We start from the raw sequence: 19,789 nt of genomic DNA on the forward strand, positions 1-19,789 counted from the left end.
GCCCTTTTGTACCAAAGTGCAAGAATCATTGACACGTCTTCGCTTCCGATGTCGGTACATGATTAGTGTGTGGAATGAGGTCAAGGCGTGGCTCGTATTAGGCGATATTATGACTAGCTTATGTTCAAGAATTCATCCGATTAATTCCTACTCGTAGGGTCACCGAGTAGCCGATAAAGTGATAAATCGTCCGAACAGAACAACTAACACCGCCGCCCCATGGTCACCGTCGATAGGATCAAGGAGGAAGCTAGCTAACGGGCGGCGGAGTATTGTATTGCCGAGAGGAGTTGTTTTATATCGCCGCTTTATTTATGTCTCATGTAATTAAACCTCTCCTTAGTTAACAAAAATAGCAAATCCGTTGCCTTGTTTTAAAAAAAGGAAGGATAAATCCAAAGTGGAATCCAGTCTTTTCTTTAGGGAGTGTAGTCTAGTCTTTGAGAACGCTTCTTTCTACATCTTGTTCAGACCCCGTTTGGTATCATGGATTCCCGTATTTTTAGACAGTAAGGTTTGAAATCCCGCTGTCTGTAAAACAATGGCCAGAACTCAGAAACTATTGGTGTTTAACAATTCTTCGTCCTGATGGGAGCTCTTTTATGGTACCCTGGGGTAAATTCTGACCGTCAATTCGTGAAATCGTACGATGTGTGATGACATATACTGCTCCAGTTCTCGCGAGTGGTAGACCATGCACTGGTGAGCTCCCGTCCTCCAGTATAGATGTCCTGAGGGCATTTTGGGAAGAAAAAAATCGACAGAGGTAATCAGCCCGGCCGCGTGTCGAACAGGCCCATCCGTCCCTCGTGTCCAACTAGCCCACCCCGCCCTCCCCATCCAATTTCGTTCCCTCCCCTAAAAAAAATCCGATTTCGTCCCCACCGTTTGGCCCCGATCTCCACCGCGCTCTAGGGTTCCGGCCGCCGCCGGCGAGGGCCTGCCATTTGAGGCGCTCGAGGAGGATTCGCCGTCCCCCGACGCCGCTGCTCCCCTGGACCCCGTCGCGCTCCGGGACAGGCCCGCGCTCACCCCTTCCGCCCGCCGCCGGCGAGGGCCTGCCATTTGAGGCGCTCGAGGAGGACTCGCCGTCCCCCGACGCCGTTGCTCCCCTGGACCCCGTCGCGCTCCGGGACAGGCCGACGCTCACCCCCGACTTCTCTCGCCTCGTCTTCTCCATGGAGCTCCCCTGCCGACGGCCCACGCCGGAGCTTTGGGCCGACCTCCCCTCCGGCAGCACGCGCCGCCCGAACCCAGTTGGCGCGTCGGCAATTTCAATATTGCGCTCTCACAGTCCGGCTCTGCTCGTGCCAAGCTCTAGGTATACGTTCTAATCCTCTTTGCAAATCTTAGGCTGAAATTGGATGTGATTTGCTTAATTCCAGTAGTAGTTTCTGAGAAATATATATTTCATAGCACGAGCACGTAGTATGAGAGATTATTAGAGCAGTAGTTGTACCTACTACGACATGTATTTTGCCGTTGATTGTACAAGTTCACATGTACATCTCTGAATAAAGAAAAACCTTATTGCTGATGTTATAGAACAGAGGTGGTGTTGTTCGACTTCCATTATGCAGTACCATTTCTTGCAAAATACTTCCAATTAGAATAGTTGTCGTTCAGTATTTGCCTACCTCTAATACCATTCCTCACAAAATACATACACCTTTTTTAGTGTCTGAATTTTATTATCTGTTGGTGATCAGTTTTTCGTACTCCAGCTCTTGGATGTGCTATCCTCCCTTCTCACTCTCGGGCTCCAGCAGCAAATGGACGAAAAGCATCACGAAGCAGCTCAGCTCCATCTTCTATAGTTATTTCTTGAATCTGTGATATACTATATAATGCATTCTGTAGAAAACAGAATGATGTTCATTGGAGCCTCTCTCTTGCTATGTTTCTTCCATTTGTTTCTGCTCTAAGAAAACTCCATACTTGGAAAATGTCTCTTCATGACTTCTTCGAAGTTTTTTCTGTAGTTTTCAGTCTTGGGTGCGTGCAGTTTCTTCATGTCACATCTGAAATTTGGGCCCATGTATGTACATTGTAATTAGCAGGGCCTTCCCTGTTTGTGATACTAAATGAGGTACCTCTATATATAGGTTTGCACCGTGTCATTTTTTCCTGTCATTAATTGATCTTCATACCAAGAAAATCCTGTTGGAGGGATATCGTGCATACTCTGGTTTTCAGTGCTTTTTATGAGAAGAGGGTTTTCAAGTAATTATTTTTATCTTTGATCTGAACAACAATAATACTTTAGGATTGATCAACACCTGTGTAATATGTAGCCTGAGTTGTGGCTCATGGTAGTACACCACATGGTTGAGTACCTGAGATGGAAAGCCAATCATTAAGATTTTTTTTCTGTAGACAATTACTAAGTATTTTGAACATATTTTTCCTGCCATCTATTTTTTTTGAAATTGGTTGCTTGATTAGAAATACTGACTGTTAGTATGTACTCCCTCGTCCCAAAATTCTTGTTTTATTCTATTTGCAACAATTGGCGATTGGTACGAGTACTTATTGACATATCAGTCTAAGGTTTGAGCTTGTGATGCAACTGTGATTGTACTGAACAGTGTCGAATGAATTCGTCAGTTAGAGCGTGCATGTACTTGAGTGTTTGGTAGATTTCTTCTCTCTGGTCTTCAAAAATACCCAAATCGACGCGTATTTTGTCATGCTAGTACTGATCAAGAAGGTGTTGACTTGTACATTCAATTCACATGGCCGAGATATTCACTTGTTTAACTTCACACTTATTAATTACAGTCCAGGATCTGCTAAACCTTGCAAGTACAGGAGGATGAGTGCTCTCTGTCCTACAAGTCAAAGAGGCCTCCAGGTCAAACAATGCTTGCTGTCACTAGAAACCGATCAAACTTAAAATTCTGTGTGAAACCATGTGCTTGAGATTTCCCACTGAAATACTCATGTACGTGCTTTATAATTATAAGTTTCTCCAGTTGAGTCTGTCTACTTTGTCATGACTAAATGATTCAAAAATAGGGATCGCACCCCATGACTGCCTTCTATTTAGTTTAGATCAAGCTAAAACTTGTTCCTGAATTTCGTAGCCACTTATATGTTCAGTTGTGTGATTTGCAGGCTGAGACCTTGCTAGGTTACTTGCGTGCACACATGGTGGGCAAAATTTGATGCCATTTCATGCAATGCCATCACGTACATCATGTGCAACTAAGACCGTTCGGGTCTGCCGGAGATGAAGTTTGAAAGGCGTTTTCTTTTCCAACTTAATCAAATGAGCTCAATCTTTTTCCACGCCCTCACAGCACCATCGCAAGCATGCATGCCAATTTTTGTTGATTTCCGACGTTCGATGTGTTTTTTTAATGGTTTTTGGCTGAAAAACCATAAACACCGTCTGGACTGACGCAACGTGCGATCAGTGTCCGAATTCGTTCAAATCTTGTGTGGGGGTATAGAATGGGCATGCGCACATGCAGGCAAAAGTTTGTGTCATTTTATGCATGCCATCATGTATTTTTTCAACTCAACGAAATGAGCCCAAACTTTTTCCACACCCTCACAACACCATGGCAAGAATGCATGCCAATTTTCGTTGATTCCCGACGTTTGATGCATTTTCTAGGGTTTTCTCGGTGAAAAAACCCTAAAACACTGCCCGGGCGTGACGCAACGTGCGTTAGGTGTCCGGCTTCGTCCAAATTTTACGTGGGGGGTATAGATAGGGCATGCACACGTGCTGGAAAAATTTGATGTCATTTCATTCATGCCATCACGTACATCATGTGCAATCAGGACCGTTCAGGTTTGCCGGAGGTCAAGTCTCAAAGGCATTTTCTTTTCTAACTCAACCAAAAATGAGCCCAAACTTTTTCCACACCCTCACAGCACCATGGCAATAATGCATGCCAATTTTTGTTGATTCCCGACGTTCGATGCATATTTTAGGGTTTTCCCGGTGAAAAAACCGTAAAACACCGCCCGGACATGACGCAACGTGCGTTCAGTGTCCGTTTTCATCCAAATCATGCGTGGAGGGATAGATTGGGCATGCACACATGCTGGCAAAATTTGGTGTCATTTCATCCATATCATCACGTACATCATGTGCAATCAGGACCGTTCGGGTCTGCCGGAGGCCAAGTCTCAAAGGCATTTTCTTTTCCAACTCAACCAAATGAGCTCAAACTTTTTCCAATTTTTAGGATGTACAGAAGGATATTAGGTGACTCCAATTATCTGTACAAAATAATTTGCGACCCTAGTTATAGTATTTTCCAAATATAGGGTGTATAGTTTTTGGCACGAAAATTAAAGAACGCATGTGGAGTGAAAATTTCACAAGTTTTGGGCGAGATTACACCTGACTAATTGACATGAGAAAATAAAGGAGTTTGCCTAATATAAGTAAATGTAATCAAATCCCTAAAAAAATACTCAAACAAGTGGGGCAACGCAAGACACCTTATATTTTGAACTTTTTCTAAAAGATCTATACACCTTATATCAAGGAACGGAGGGAGTATTTTTTTATTGCGAGCTATCTGAAGTGACATAAATAACTATATATCTGAAAAGTTACATAAAAAATATTTGTTCATTTGGTTAGGTTGTCTAGTGATGTCCTCAAGGTCACGGGTTCGAATCCCATTGTGGACATTATTTATATTTTGCTTGTAATTATTTTTTATTATCTGTAGCCCAAAACGGTAATTCATTTTGTGATTTTCAGCTATTGCCTCCTTTTCAGTGTATACTTTGCATACATGTGCAACCATCCGTCCAGATACCGCCATAGCCAACTTTTCAGCTCAAGAACAAAATATATAACTCACCCAAGAAATTAGAAATTGACTCGCGAGATCATATGAACACGCTTACTATGCACTTCCTAATCCCAATAAAATGACCTTCATGCGATAAGATAAATCATTCAGGAAACACCAACACAATAAATCTTCTGCCACACAACGCAACAAAATAATAGTTTCAGAAGATGCATCAATAGCATGAGTAGACGAGTACATGAGCGGCACCACCACTAAAAAAATCAATTCATATAAGTCTGGCATTATAAAAGTCAGGCATTATAAAAATAAAATTCACTTCTTTGAAACATTGTTTTCATTCCAAATCTCGTTAAACGGCTTCCACCTCTTGTTGGATGTCTTGGATGGAGCACCTTTCGGTTTAATTATTTTTGGATTCCGGACATTTCCTAGATATGCTTGGCTTGACCCTGAAAAATATGCTGGAAGAAGGCCCAGTGATGCCGCCTCATTTTCCCCACCATCTTCGCCGCCTTCAGCTATAATACCCTTGAGAAAATCCACCACCTTTTGTGACGTCTCCTGCCTGTTTGAAGCTTTGAATAAATACAGACTACAAATGTTCCGGAGTTCATGGTAACGATCCATCCGCTCAGACCATTCATGCATATTACCATTCCTCTCTGAGTCAAATGCGGACTTGCCTACCATCGTCCATCTTGTTGAGACACAACACCTAGGAATGCTGACTAAGCCAAGGTATTTTAGAACAGGAAAAATGTGAGCGCACGGGATCTCCGATTCCATCTTTAGACAACGGCAATTCAAGCTCTGAAGCAACGGGCCTGCCATGACAAACCTCACATCATACGTCACATGCCTACTCTCTTTGCGAGCTACTGTATACAGAACAAAAGCATCATTCTTGGTCACTTCTGCTACTTCCCATTTTGACAACTGCATGATTTGATGTTTTACCTTCTTGAACATCACTGGAGTATAAATGAGAGCAGCACTTCTCTCAAGTGGATCAGCTGTTAATTCAGTAAAAGGTACTGTCAATGAAGCTGTAGCATCCAACTCGGCCTCATTCTTGCGGATACGCGATAAACAGTGATCTGAGTGCTCTAGCAAATCAACAAGTGACATTCTCCTATCCAGATTCTTATGAAGCCTAGAGTTTAGGCTTTCGCTACGCTGATTGCTCTGCATGCCAAGGAAATATCTACCTTTCGTATAGGCCCTAGACCACTTCTTCCTCAGCTCGTACATCGTCATAATCCAAGCATCTTTTTCAGAGATATCATAATCCACCATAAACTCAACCCAACGTCTCTCAAACTCATCGACATCCCAGATGTGACAAACAAATTTCCTAAAATCCTTGAGCTTTTGCTTCCGTAGGTGTCGTATCATGTTTTGCTCGATGTGCCAGCTGCACAACCGGTGATCTGTATTGGGAAAAACCGCCGCTATTGCCTTCGCCATTGCATGGTCACCATCTGTGATAACTGATCTAGGATGTTTCTGCTGCGTTGACTCCAAAAATGCTTCAAGCAACCACACAAAAGATGCCTCGGTCTCAGCTGAGACAATACCGAAGCCAAACACGGTCGTGCTGCGATGGTGATTCACTCCTATGAAGGGGACAAACGGCAGGTTGTATTTGTTCACACGGTAAGTGCTATCAAAGATCACGATGCCACCAAAGGCATCGTAGTCAATCCGAGACTGTGCGTCTGCCCAAAAGATGTTCAGCAGATGCCCTTCACTATCAGTTGTATACTTGTAAAAATATTCGCCATCCATGTCCTTTGGGGCTGCCATATAACGGAGCACAAATTCGGCATCACGGCCTTCTATCCTTTCCTTCTTGTACTTGGCAACAAAATTATACAGGTCCCGAGGTATAAAGCCTACCTTGCTGAAACCACCACTATCCTTCTCCATTACTTCCATTATTTGATGTGTTCGAAGGCCACCAATTCCATACTCAATGGCATCAGCCTTTTGCACATCACTTAGCCCACGATGTGACCTTATGTAAGTTGTCTGCTCAGGCTTAGCGAGTGGATGGTTATGTTCGTCCACAAAATCTTTTACAAACCATTCACCATTATCCATACGAAGCTCGATCTCCATCCGAGCACCACATCCACAACGTGACAGCGGCCTAGGAGTTCGCACCCGTTTAGTCTTCTCAAAGTGCTTCCTCGCCCGATATCCTTCTTTAGAGCAGACATAGAGGCGCCGAAAAGCTATGTTCGTGTCCGACTTCCTAGTCAGTTCTTCCTTTCTAACACCAAAACCCTTTGACCGAGCATATGCATTATAGTAATTGTAACCTTCTTCCTCGCTGCCAAAAATTTGACTGACTATCGTGTCATATTCTGCAATGTCCTCCAGGGTGGCACTCCCATATTCCATGTCAAACACTGCAATTAATAAAGAATCAAATCTAACTTATTTGAATTCCACTTGTGAAACTGAAACTCGTTTCAGTACGAAGAATAAGATAGCCTTAGTATGTCGTGCTAAAAGTATGAACAATAAGATCAAAATGCATCAGTAACAATGCTTGCGTATATAATCAAACAGAACATTACATATACTCCAGTATGTCATTGAACAACATTTGGTACTATTTTTTTTATTGTCCGAAACTGAGCCATGATGTTTCGACGTTCATAGACAGCAGTACACAGGCATATGAATTCTAGCACAAAACAACATTACACTTAATAAACCGTGGCTACGCCCCCCCTCCCCCCACTATCCAGCACAAATGACCCACTGATAAACACCATGTACCAGATGACAATGCATTCCGTAAGAACATTTCTTTTGACAAGCATGCACTGCAGGATCTAATTAACTCTGATTTTCCCCATCATGCAAGATCTAATTAACTGTGATTTTTTCCATCCTGCAGCACTACTCAACATGATTTGTCCATGAACTGAAGACATGCCAATTCTACTTTAGTGTTCACAAGAGTAATCCTTACCACGTCCAGATACAGGGACGCGCCGCAGAGGTCCACGACGGCAAGCGTGGATATACAAGGGCGGAAGCAGCTTCGTCGAGTAGGGTGGCGCGGCCGCAGGAGCAGGGCTGTGCGTGGGAGAGTGGCAGCGACTGGCGGCGGCGCCCACGGCAGGGAGAAGGAGGCGAGCGGCGGCGACTGGCGGGGTGGCGCGGCCGCAGGAGCAGGGCTGTGCGTGGGAGAGTGGCAGCGACTGGCGGCGGCGCCCACGGCAGGGAGAAGGAGGCGAGCGGCGGCGACTGGCGGCGCCGGCAGGGCGGCGACTGGCGGCGGCAGGGAGAAGGAGGCGAATGACTGGGTGTGCCGTGTGCGTACAAAATGGGCTGAAACCTAGGCCCGTGGCAAAAATAAAACATGTCGCACTTAATTTTGATGCTTATCCTACCTTCAAGAATTCAATGGTCAGATTTAGTTATACTGGTCCATCTTCTTCGGCAGTATAGGGTACCGTAAAAAAGCTCCCTGGTGGAGACTTTTGCAGCACACTATGGCTCTAATAACGTGCGAGCACCCAAATTCCGAGATACAGTAGCTTGGACGCTGATAGAGTGACAGTGAAATATGGGCAGAAAGTGGCAGCTTTGAAGATGTGGAAGTTGAAGTGCCAGTATCTCATTACACATACGCGGCGCACGTATCTAACATGGTGGCCTGATAAATTCCATGCAGCATTCTGCCGGGCCGCACATGGACGGGCGCTAGCTCTTCTTCCTCTATATATAGGCCTCTTCCGCCCGAGTCCATCCAAACCGGTCTCGTGCATCGCCCACTAGCTAGCGTACGTGACGATCGATCAAGCCACCGGTGCACTGCCTCGACAGATCAGTTCACGATGACGATGGCCGGCGGTTCTTCGGCCGTGGCGATCATGGCGCTGGGCGTGGTCCTCCTGGCGGCGCCGTCGGAGTGCGCGCGCGCCTTCTTCGTGTTCGGCGACTCCCTGGTGGACAACGGCAACAACAACTACCTGATGACGACGGCGCGCGCCGACTCGCCGCCGTACGGGATCGACTACCCCACGCACCAGGCCACCGGGCGCTTCTCCAACGGCCTCAACATCCCGGACATCATCAGTACGTGGCGACCACCCCTAGCAATCTGCCATTGATTTTGGTTAGCCAGTGCATGCTCGCGCAATGTGTGTACATGTTGGATCACGTGCGTGCGTGCGTCTCAGGTGAGCAGCTCGGCGCGGAGCCGACGCTGCCGTACCTGTCCCCGGAGCTCCACGGCGCGAAGCTGCTCGTGGGCGCCAACTTCGCGTCGGCGGGCGTCGGCATCCTCAACGACACCGGCATCCAATTCGTACGCGCGGCACGAACTCATCCCCAGCTCGGTTGATAATACTAGTTGGTACTATATGCATGCATTTGGACGGTGGTGCAGGTGAACATCGTGAGGGTGAGCAGGCAGCTGCAGTACTTCGGCGAGTACCAGGGGAAGCTGCGCGCGCTGGTGGGCGCGTCCCAGGCGACGCAGATCGTGAACCGGGCGCTGGTGCTCATCACCCTCGGCGGCAACGACTTCGTCAACAACTACTACCTCATCCCCTTCTCCCTCCGCTCCCGCCAGTTCTCCCTCCCCGACTACGTCCGCTACCTCATCTCCGAGTACAAGAAGATCCTCACGGTATGGTAACACACACCTCTGCACCTTCCGGCAACACCACTAGCCACAGGTAAGCAGAGACGAGCACCGGCTGACGCGTACGTTGGATGCATGCATGCAGAGGCTGTACGACATGGGCGCGCGGCGCGTGCTGGTGACGGGGACGGGCCCGCTGGGCTGCGCGCCGGCGGAGCTCGCGCTCCGGAGCCGCGACGGGGAGTGCGACAGGGACCTGATGCGCGCGGCGGAGCTGTTCAACCCGCAGCTGTCCCAGGCCCTGGAGGAGCTCAACGCGCGCTACGGCGACGGGACCTTCATCGCCGCCAACTCCTTCCGCGTCCACTTCGACTTCATCAGCGACCCGGCGGCGTACGGCTTCCGGACGGCCAAGGAGGCGTGCTGCGGGCAGGGGCCGCACAACGGCATCGGCCTCTGCACGGCGGTGTCCCACCTGTGCGCGAACAGGGACCAGTACGTGTTCTGGGACTCGTACCACCCCACGGAGCGCGCCAACCGGATCATCGTCAGCCAGTTCATGACCGGCTCGCTCGACTACGTCAGCCCGCTCAACCTCAGCACCGCCCTCCACATCGACGCCAGCCTCATGGACTGATGATATGCTACTAGAAGCTACGTACGTGTCGATCCGTAACTTTGTTGATTGTTGGTTGCTGCATGGCGTGGTTCATGCCACTCTCGGTTTTGAATGTGGTGTTAGTTGTGTGTTGCTAATTGGAGATCAATAAATCGTGTAACTAGTAAGCGTGTTACTGCAATGAACGTGTCATACTCGAAAACATAATGACCAGTGAGATGTACTCCTTCCATCCAGAAATACTTGTCATCAAAATAGATAAAAAAAGTATATTTAGAACTAAAATACATTTAGATACAACTCTTTTTATTCATCTTGATGACAAATATTTTCAGACGAATGGAGTATCTGCCAATGAAAACAGGGAGTAATAATGGTAACCAGTAAGGATCAGGGAGATATGGTGAAATGCATGTCTTATAACAATACAACATGGTAATAGCAAATTGTAAACTAAATACACTAAGAAAGAAGGTACAATTCAAGTTGTCGCATGCATCAATTCAGCATCCGAAAAAATGAATCATGTACATCAGATTTCTCCTGGATCAAAACAGGAATCACACATACTTGGAACGATTTCGGATGTTCCTTTGTATAACCCATTACACTAGGTAGATGATTTAAAACTCAATGATTGGAATGAGCATTTTCTATGTCCATGATTGTTCTAGTCATCCTAGTAGCATCTCACAAACTCTTCTCGTATTCCTCCGCTTCTTTCAGTTAAATCTGGTGCTCTATATTTTAACTTCTGGATATCTTTTTTATATTAATAAATTATGTACATACAATCAACCATACAAAGTGATCACCCAATACCAGTTTTATGAAACATGGAAACTAATTAAATGTTCTGTGTAACCCAGGAACTAATCTTATCCGCTTTTGAATGCTTCGCTTTGATCGGTGCTGCCCAAAGTCCTTCTTGGAGGTAAAACTTCCATCCCTGGATATGTGGAGCTGCTGCTCGAAAGATCTTATCGTTTCTGATCGACCAAATACCCCAACAGCCCATAGTGACAATATCTAGTGCAATATCTGGAGGGAGTTGTACCATGGCTAGTTGGAAATCATCAACGATGGCGATGCATCTAAGCTTGGAAGGAATGATGGATTCCCAGCATTGAAGTGCAAAAGGGCAATTCCAGAAGAGGTGGAGCAGGTGTAACGCCCTCGATGCGGCTATATCTCCCACGTGTCGAAGAACGACTTAGAGGTATAACCGCATTGAAAGCAATGTCGCAAGTGAGGTAATCTTCACACAACCCATGTAATACATAAGGGAAAGAAATACATAGTTGGCTTACAATCGCCACTTCACACAATACATGAAAAAAACATTACATCATCCAGATACAAACAAGGTCCGACTACGGAACCGAAATAAAAGAAGACTACCCAAATGCTACACAGATCCCCGATCGTCCCAACTGGGCTCCACTACTGATCAACTGGAAATGGAACAACATAACAAACATGATCTTCATCGAGCTCCTCCTTGAGCTCGGTTGCGTCACCTGCACGGTATCATCGGCACCTGCAAACTGATTTTGGAAGTAACTATGAGTCACGGGGACTCAGCAATCTCACACCCTCGCGATCAAGACTATTTAAGCTTATAGGAAGGGTAAAAGGTATGAGGTGGAGCTACATCAAGCGACCAGCATATATGGTGGCTAACATACGCAAAAGAGAGCGAGAAGAGAAGGCAAAGCACGGTCGAGAAACTATGATCAAGAAGTGATCCTAGAACAACCTACGTCAAGCATAACTCCAACACCGTGTTCACTTTTCGGACACCGCCGAAAAGAGACCATCACGGTAACACACGTGGTTGATGTATTTTAATTAAGATCAACTTCAGGTTTTTTACAACTGGACATTAACAAATTCCCATCTGCCCATAACCGCGGGCACGACTTTCAAAAGTTCAAATCCCTGCAGAGGTGTCCCAACTTAGCCCATCACAAGCTCTCACGGTCAACGGAGGATATTCCTTCTCCCAAGACAATCCGATCAGACTCGGAATCCCGGTTACAAGACATCCCCGACAATGGTAAAACAAGTCCAGCAACACCACCCGAATGTGCCAACAAATCCCGATAGGAGCTGCACATATCTCGTTCTCAGGACACAACGGATAAGCAATCCGTACAACTAAAACCAGCCCTCGAGTTTCCCCGAGGTGGCGCTGCAAGGGGCTCTAGTTTGGACCAACACTCAGAGGAGCACTGGCCCGGGGGGTTTAAGAAAGATGACCCTTAAGTCCGTGGAACCCAAGGGAAAAAGAGGCTAGGTGGCGAATGGTAAAACCAATGTTGGGCATTGCTAGAGGAGTTTTATTCAAGGCGAACTGTTAAGGGTTCCCATTATAACCCAACCGTGTAAGGAACGCAAAATCCGGGAACATAACACCGATATGACGGAAACTAGGGTGACAAGAGTGGAACAAAACACCAGGCATAAGGCCGAGCCTTCCACCCTTTACCAAGTATATAGATGCATTAATTAAATAAGGGATATTGTGATATCCCGAAAAATATCCATGTTCCAAACATGGAACAAGCTCCAATCTTCACCTGCAACTAACAACGCTATAAGAGGGGCTGAGCAAAGCGGTAACATAGCCAAACAACGGTTTGCTAGGACAAGGTGGGTTAGAGGTTTGACATGGCAATATGGGAGGCATGATAAAGCAAGTGGTAGGTATCGCAGTAAAGGCATAGCAAAAGAGCGAGCATCTAGCAAGCAAAGATAGAAGTGATTTCGAGGGTATGGTCATCTTGCCTGAGATCCCGCAAAGAAGAAGAACGAGTCCATGAAAAAGACAAACGGATGTAGCCAACGGGTCCTCACAAACGCAACGTTATCGGAACTAACCCGAAGAAGCAACACCGGAAAGAAAGCAAACAACATAGTAAACAACCACCACATAAACATGGCATGATGCACAACCAAGTATGATGCATGTCCGGTTTAAATATGCATGACATGGCAATATGCAACAAACAACACTACAAATTAAGTGGAGCTCAATATGCAACGAGTTGCATATTGACGGAACACCACATGACTTATTTAGTTCACTCTCGGTTAGGTACTCAACAATATTAACTGTTGGTTAACATGGCAAGAGGTGAAGCATAACAAAACTATATCATTTAAACAGTTTAAATGGGGCCGGATATAACAAATAACGAATCCGGTAAATCCCCATATGCATTAGTAATTTATTGCACCAACAATTTAAACATTTTAATTGTTGTTATCATGATGCGGATGACATGAACAAGTTTATGCAATTTTTATTAAAAGTTGACAAGAGCATTATGAAGCATTTTGTCATCGTGGCGGAAACGAAAAGGCGTGCCACGACAACGATAATGGTAACGGTGCCACGGCAACGTTTCGGGTTCCGGTACTTTATTGAGATACCGATGCAAAGGGGAAATGTGCGGATGCGTGCAAAAGATGGTGGGGCGCTCCCGGATACCGGGTTCCCACGGGTTAGTGGCATGGAAACGAGTGACAATACGGACATGGTGCAGACAAAGGGGGCATCTCATCCAACATGCATTCATTCGTTCACGGGCGTCGTCTCGGGGTTATACCTTCGAGGTTGGACTTTTCGGAACGGATCAAGTTCATATCGGGAAGTAGGCGTTCTCGCGACGGCGGTAGTGGAAGTAGTCGTACATGACGGCGATAGAGGTACTCGCGACGGCAGTAGTACACGTTCGTTTCCGGAGAGGTACTTGACGAATCCAACGTTTTCGGGGCAACGGTAGTGGTACTTGGCAAAACGCATGTCAACGTTGTTGTTCTCGTATCGTCATGGAGGTAGTCGTTCACTCGATGGTTTTATCGGAACATCATCAACGGTAGAGATCCACCTTGGCATTCCGAAGGGGTACTTGTCGTCGTGGTACTTGGCGGAAAACACGTCGAGGGTACTTGTTCTCGCATCATCGTGGAAGTAGTCGTTCGGGCTCCCGTGTGAACTTGCCGGTCTTGGTCTCCGCAGCGTAGTTGTGCAAAAGTGTCGTCGGGCTTGGACGAATCCGGAGGCGTGCACGAGCGGTGGTGATCTTGGAAGTATGTGACCGAAGCATGGAGGTGGACACGGTCAACGGAGGGACGTACATGCGGTCGGATCTGGCAGGCAGCAGCACTGCTCGTCCTTCTCGGTTGAGGCTGAGGCGAAGTAGGGCATGGCAAGCAGACAGCAAGGCAAGGCAGCTCGGGGCGGCTGCGTGCCTCCAGGAGCGATGTAGGGCTGTAGACGCGCACAGAGAGAAGCTACGGACGAGAAGGAATGCCACGACGGTGCTGGTCTCCGGCAAGGCGGCTGGAGTCGAGGAGCTTGGGGCGGCCACGGCGAGCGAGGAAGCAACATGGGGGAAGCAGGAGGCGAGGCAGAGCAGAGGCTCGCCGGTGGGATAGAGGAGAAACGGGCGCGGGGCGACGCTCCTCTCCGCCTCTCCTCCTGACGGCGCAAGGAGGGAGGAGACGAACGAGGGGAGAGGGAGGTGGATCGAGAGAAGGGGTTCGAGGGGAGATCGAGGAGATGGTGAGCAGGCGCTGGTGAAAGGAGGAAGGGAGCGAGGGGGGTTCGGGAAGACTGGTGGCGGCGCTCGAGGGAGATGGGGGTCGGGCAGAGAGGAAGGAGATCGAGCAAAGGCTCGCTAGGGTTAGGAGGGGTGTGGGCTACGGCTAGGCCTAGGTGGGCCAGCGCAGTGGGGAGGTAAAAGGCCAGGGCCTTGGGCCTTTTGGTGGAGATTCTAAGAGGCCAGTCAGTGCAGGCTGCCTCTCACTCTCTCTCTATTAAACTATTTCCTTTAACAGAAAAAGCATAGAGAGAAGAGAAAAGAAGAGGGGGGTTAGGGAAAGAATTACGCACGAGGGATAATTTTTACGGACTCGTATAGATGTGCACGGTCCACGAAAAATAGGAGAGGCATGATTGCAAGAATTTAATTCAAAGCCATTTGAATTTAATTCAAATGGTTTGAACAAGGACTAGGAATTAGAGGTGTCCAAAAATGTTTGGATTTTTGGTGGAGCTCCGGAAAATGATGAAAGAAATATAAGGCAAGGTTAGAGAGTCAACACTTGAAGAAGAAAAAGGCCAAGGGATTTAATATGCAAGTGTGTTAAGGTGAATTCCAAATAAATGGAATATTTATAATAGCTCCATAAATATTAGGAGGATAATGTTATAAAGAGAAGGCACTCTTCCCTTGATTTAAATGGATCGAAGATCCACACAAATTATTTAGTGGGTTTTAAAACGGGTTGCGTGATGACATGATGCAAGGCACATGATGCAAAGGGGAAAGCAACAAGCAAAACAAAACACATGACGAAACCCGGAATCCATGGATGGCATCTGAATCTCCGGTCTTGGGGCGTTACAACACTCCCCCACTACGAGAGGATCTCGTCCCGAGATCTAGGATGGCATTGGAGGGAAAATGGAAGAGGAAGACGAGAGGTAAAACTAAGCTGCTTCTTTAACAAATGAGTGAAACCAAAGAACCTTGAAAAGTTGAACAAATTGAAAAAAAGAATACCACGGAGATGAACGAAGTTGAAAACACTCCGTTAGAAAAGAGCAACAAAGAAGAATAAATTCGGGCAGCACTCCAGTTTACAAGTGATAAGCAACTTGATAAGATGAAAAGAACTTGAGCAGAGGACACAACACTTCAGTTAAATGAATAAGCATGAAAAGAACATGATCTTTGACCGACCGAGATGATGGTTGAATATAGCAACAATACCATGCCTCCGGAACGAATGTTAGAATGGAATCAAAAGAACGGAGGGGAAAACGACATCTTCTATCTCAAATGAGCTTGACAAGGCATCTTTAGGAGAAGGGTCGAACGGAGTTGTTGGAAAACCAACAACGAATGGATAAGCTTGTTGTGGGCTTATGGAAAAAACATCTCAGGAACTTGAGGTGAAAACCTGCCATAAATGGAAACAAGATTGGATTGATATCAACAAGGAGACGAGAAACTATTTCACCGGGAGGATAAAAGAAGAACTTGGGTCATTTATAAGCACCATAATTAGCAAAAATTCTTAGGGAAGGCTTTAGGTTAAACATGACACAAGATAACTCCAACGAAGAGATTGATGGATTTAAAATACCTCATTCTTAACAACATGTGAATCATGAAACATGAACTCAAATTATCAAGAATGACATAATACCACCTCCAATGATACGGTAGAAAGAATTGCACTCCGGATTGCAAGATGAAGAATGCTTGAACTCCTCAGAAAAGAATCTTGATGAACACTTCGAGAAGGAATTAAATCCTTTATGAACCATCATGTAGCACCTTCATGAAGAACTCCGTTAAACAAAAGAATGATCAAACGGAAGGAAAGAGAAGTTGAAAACACAAGGTGAATCCTTGTACCGATTTAAATGAATCTCCGTGGTGAAATAATTGAAAAAGGTTGGAACTCCGGGAAAAAGAGAAGATGAAACAATTGAAATCAGGAATTTGAAGAGCCTCCGGAATAGGGAATTGAGTTCACTCGATGAAACACGAATAAGAATTACATTATGCTTATTCTTCACCAATTTAAATTGATGAAGCAACATATTTGGCATATTACTTATTCTCGTAGAAAGGATTAAGATAGATATAGCGTCAAACTTAGGAAGGTCTTCAACAATCCACCGGTAGAATTGAAATAACGAATGAATTGATAAGATAAAGAAGGAAGAGAAATGTTGGCCGAAACACCGTAAGAATTGAAAACGAACGAAGTAAAGGGGTGAATCACCAATAAGAATTGTGAAATGAAGGAAGATACTTGAGACAATCTAGATACATGAGAACAAAGGGATCACGAACTGATTAGAGATCACTTGAACGATGCACCGGTAAGATTGGAGAATGATAACTGACAGCTGAGAATGAATAAACCTGAATTGATGGACTCCGGATAACAAACTGAGAAGACTCTTGAATTGCTCCGGATGGGTGAAAAGAATTCCCACAATCGAAAATAATTATGAGAGGATTGGAACAAGCTAGAATCATGAATCTTGAAGAGAATGGAGCAAGATTGAGAGAAAAATCTTCTTCGGTCTTCCAATCTGAGAATGACGACGAGAAACACCACCATGAATTATTTAGACGCTCCGGAAGAATCAAAAGCGAAGAGATTGAGCCAACGATGAAAAGAATTTGACAGATCTTGGAGAAATACATTTGACTGATGATAACTCATTCTTACGTCAAACTTGGAAAAGAATTTGAGAAATAACTCCGGAAGAAAATTAGAAGAGTTAGGTAAGATCCTGGGAAAAGACCTGTGGGTTAGGGCCCACTCAAAAGATACACCATAGAACGATTGCTTGAAAAGAGAGATTGCACCGGTTGAATTAAAAGGCTTGAATGAGATAACATCCTCAAAAGAGTTTGAACGAAAGCAGAGTGGAAACACGAATCTTTGAGATATCTTCAGCACTCCCGAACAAATGAATAGCGAGAAGTGAATTATTATGAGGTGCACCGGCATAAGAAAAGCATTGAAACAAGGAAAAAATATGATCGACAAAGCTTGAATTGAATCCACCGGAGAAGAAAAGGAATGAAGAATGATGAACTTGTAGAGCATCTTCATGAGAATCACCAGATAAGAACATTTACGGAAAGGAATGGAGAGACTTCCCATCAATAAAAGGATACATGATTAAGAAATCTAAGTCCTTGAAGAAAAAGGGTGGGAGGGTGGGAAAATAAAGGAAAACTTGAGATGGATGAAACAAACAACGTTGAGAAGACTTGAGTTGATCTTGCGTTTGTTGAAAAAGATCGGATCCACTTGAAGAGAAGCACACCGGTTGAAAATAAGTTGAAATGACAAACTCGATGATCAAGAAGGATTAGTATTCACATAGAAATATGAGAACACCGCTTAGGCAAGGTATGAAATCAACATTTGACTTCGAAGCAACTCGAATACCACAACTCAAAAACAAAACAAAGGATTGGCTTGCAGAATAAGCCGGAACAAACATATGATAGAGATTTCGTCCGAAGTTTTCGTGGTGGGGCCTACACGGGCTCGATCGTACAACACGATCATGTACAAGGCAGTGCACATGACATATGAAGCATCCCCGAGTCAGCATAGCCAAGGACTCTTTAAGACACAACGAGACCACTGTAAAACCAACCGTGGATAGGCGGACCACTAAACGTCGAACCCCAATTTCATATCATACATCTGTCGGAAAGATATCCTAAGAGCTACTTGAATTCCCACTTATAAACTCCCGAAACTTTCCGGTTATGCAATTAGGTGTTGGGGATACAGGGGAAGCATAATATCTCACCCAAAACTAACAAATCCTACATCCAGCTGTATCCATCCTTCAACACATAACCAAGAAACCTTCGGAAATCGTTTACCTCAACCTTCGAAAAGCATCCGTTATACGAATTATGGCAATACTCCCGAACTCCCGCCCAGTACTGGGTGGCGTCGAGGTTATCTCACCAACAACTGCATAAAACAGATTTTCGATGTCAGCGAAACTCAGGTATTCCAGAACTACAACGATAAAATTGTGACGACAACACCTCGGAGCTAAACTCCCCGGGACACTGCCACAACCCCTAAATGTCAGGAGGCACCAAGAACAATGTTCTCGTCACAAAACCATCAGAACGATTCCAAGATACCCGCGTGATCCTAAATTTTTTTTAGTGAAATTTGAGAAGAGAAGAGTTAAAACTCTACATCAGGATGCCTCACCAGAGCGACGAAGGGACTGAGGAGTAAAAAGAAGTCCTACTCTCCGATATATATAATTCCTAAATGACTCAAAACATTTTTTCTAGACTCAACAACGCCAACGATTCGATCAAGTAGGGGGCTCCTAAGGTCGAGGAAGGCTCTGATTACCAACTTGTAACGCCCTCGATGAGGCTATATCTCCCACGTGTCGAAGCACGACTTAGAGGCATAACCGCATTGAAAGCAATGTCGCAAGTGAGGTAATCTTCACACAACCCATGTAACACATAAGGGAAAGAGATACGTAGTTGGCTTACAATCGCCACTTCACACAATACATGAATAAAGCATTACATCATCCAGATACAAACAAGGTCCGACTACGGAACCAAAATAAAAGAACACTACCCCAAATGCTACACAGATCCCTGATCGTCCCAACTGGGCTCCACTACTGATCAACTGGAAACAGAACAACATAACGAACACGATCTTCATCGAGCTCCTCCTTGAGCTCGGTTGCGTCACGTGCACGGTATCATCGGCACCTGCAAACTGGTTTTGGAAGTAACCGTGAGTCACGGGGACTCAGCAATCTCACACCCTCGCGATCAAGACTATTTAAGCTTATAGGAAGGGTAAAAGGTATGAGGTGGAGTTGCAGCAAGCGACTAGTATATATGGTGGCTAACATACGCAAAAGAGGGCGAGAAGAGAAGGCAAAGCACGGTCGAGAAACTATGATCAAGAAGTGATCCTAGAACAACCTACGTCAAGCATAACTCCAACACCGTGTTCGCTTCCCGAACACCGCCGAAAAGAGACCATCACGGTAACACACGCGGTTGATGTATTTTAATTAAGATCAACTTCAGGTTTTGTACAATCGGACATTAACAAATTCCCATCTACCCATAACCGCGGGCACGGCTTTCGAAAGTTCAAATCCCTGCAGAGGTGTCCCAACTTAGCCCATCACAAGCTCTCACGGTCAACAAA

General features: G+C 45.6%; 2 protein-coding genes across 3 annotated transcripts; both read left to right on the forward strand.

The window, feature by feature from the left end:
- Positions 1 to 588: 588 nt before the first annotated feature.
- Positions 589 to 2,137, forward strand: LOC123181123 (vegetative cell wall protein gp1). The gene is made up of 3 exons (XM_044593381.1): positions 589 to 615; positions 822 to 1,321; positions 1,710 to 2,137. The coding sequence occupies exons 1-3, from the start codon at positions 589 to 591 to the stop codon at positions 1,834 to 1,836; spliced, it is 654 nt and encodes a 217-aa protein (XP_044449316.1). The 3' UTR covers positions 1,837 to 2,137.
- A 6,436-nt stretch (positions 2,138 to 8,573) lies between these two features.
- On the forward strand, positions 8,574 to 11,273 carry LOC123044846 (GDSL esterase/lipase LTL1-like). Of its 2 annotated transcripts, XM_044467719.1 has the most exons (5): positions 8,574 to 8,885; positions 8,990 to 9,117; positions 9,199 to 9,441; positions 9,542 to 10,054; positions 10,885 to 11,273. In XM_044467719.1, exons 1-4 carry the CDS (start codon positions 8,645 to 8,647, stop codon positions 10,031 to 10,033), a joined length of 1,104 nt encoding a protein of 367 aa, XP_044323654.1. In that variant the 5' UTR covers positions 8,574 to 8,644; the 3' UTR covers positions 10,034 to 10,054; positions 10,885 to 11,273. The 2 variants fall into 2 exon arrangements, with proteins under 2 accessions (XP_044323654.1, XP_044323648.1); XM_044467713.1 differs by lacking the exon at positions 10,885 to 11,273 and having other exon boundaries at positions 9,542 to 10,300.
- The last annotated feature ends 8,516 nt before the right edge of the window (positions 11,274 to 19,789 follow it).

This window comes from Triticum aestivum, chromosome 1A (genome assembly GCF_018294505.1).
Source record: "Triticum aestivum cultivar Chinese Spring chromosome 1A, IWGSC CS RefSeq v2.1, whole genome shotgun sequence".
Classification (NCBI taxonomy): domain Eukaryota; kingdom Viridiplantae; phylum Streptophyta; class Magnoliopsida; order Poales; family Poaceae; genus Triticum; species Triticum aestivum.

Excerpts from the sequence above, each read along its gene's own strand:
- LOC123181123 (XM_044593381.1), top strand. The coding sequence starts at position 589 with ATGGGAGCTCTTTTATGGTACCCTGGG. Across the intron at positions 616-821 it reads CTCTTTTATGGTACCCTGGG|CCCACCCCGCCCTCCCCATC; the intron begins GTAAATTCTGAC and ends GTGTCCAACTAG. Across the intron at positions 1,322-1,709 it reads CTGCTCGTGCCAAGCTCTAG|TTTTTCGTACTCCAGCTCTT; the intron begins GTATACGTTCTA and ends GTTGGTGATCAG.
- LOC123044846 (XM_044467719.1), top strand. The coding sequence starts at position 8,645 with ATGACGATGGCCGGCGGTTCTTCGGCCGTGGCGATCATGGCGCTGGGC. Across the intron at positions 8,886-8,989 it reads CAACATCCCGGACATCATCA|GTGAGCAGCTCGGCGCGGAG; the intron begins GTACGTGGCGAC and ends CGTGCGTCTCAG. Across the intron at positions 9,118-9,198 it reads ACGACACCGGCATCCAATTC|GTGAACATCGTGAGGGTGAG; the intron begins GTACGCGCGGCA and ends ACGGTGGTGCAG.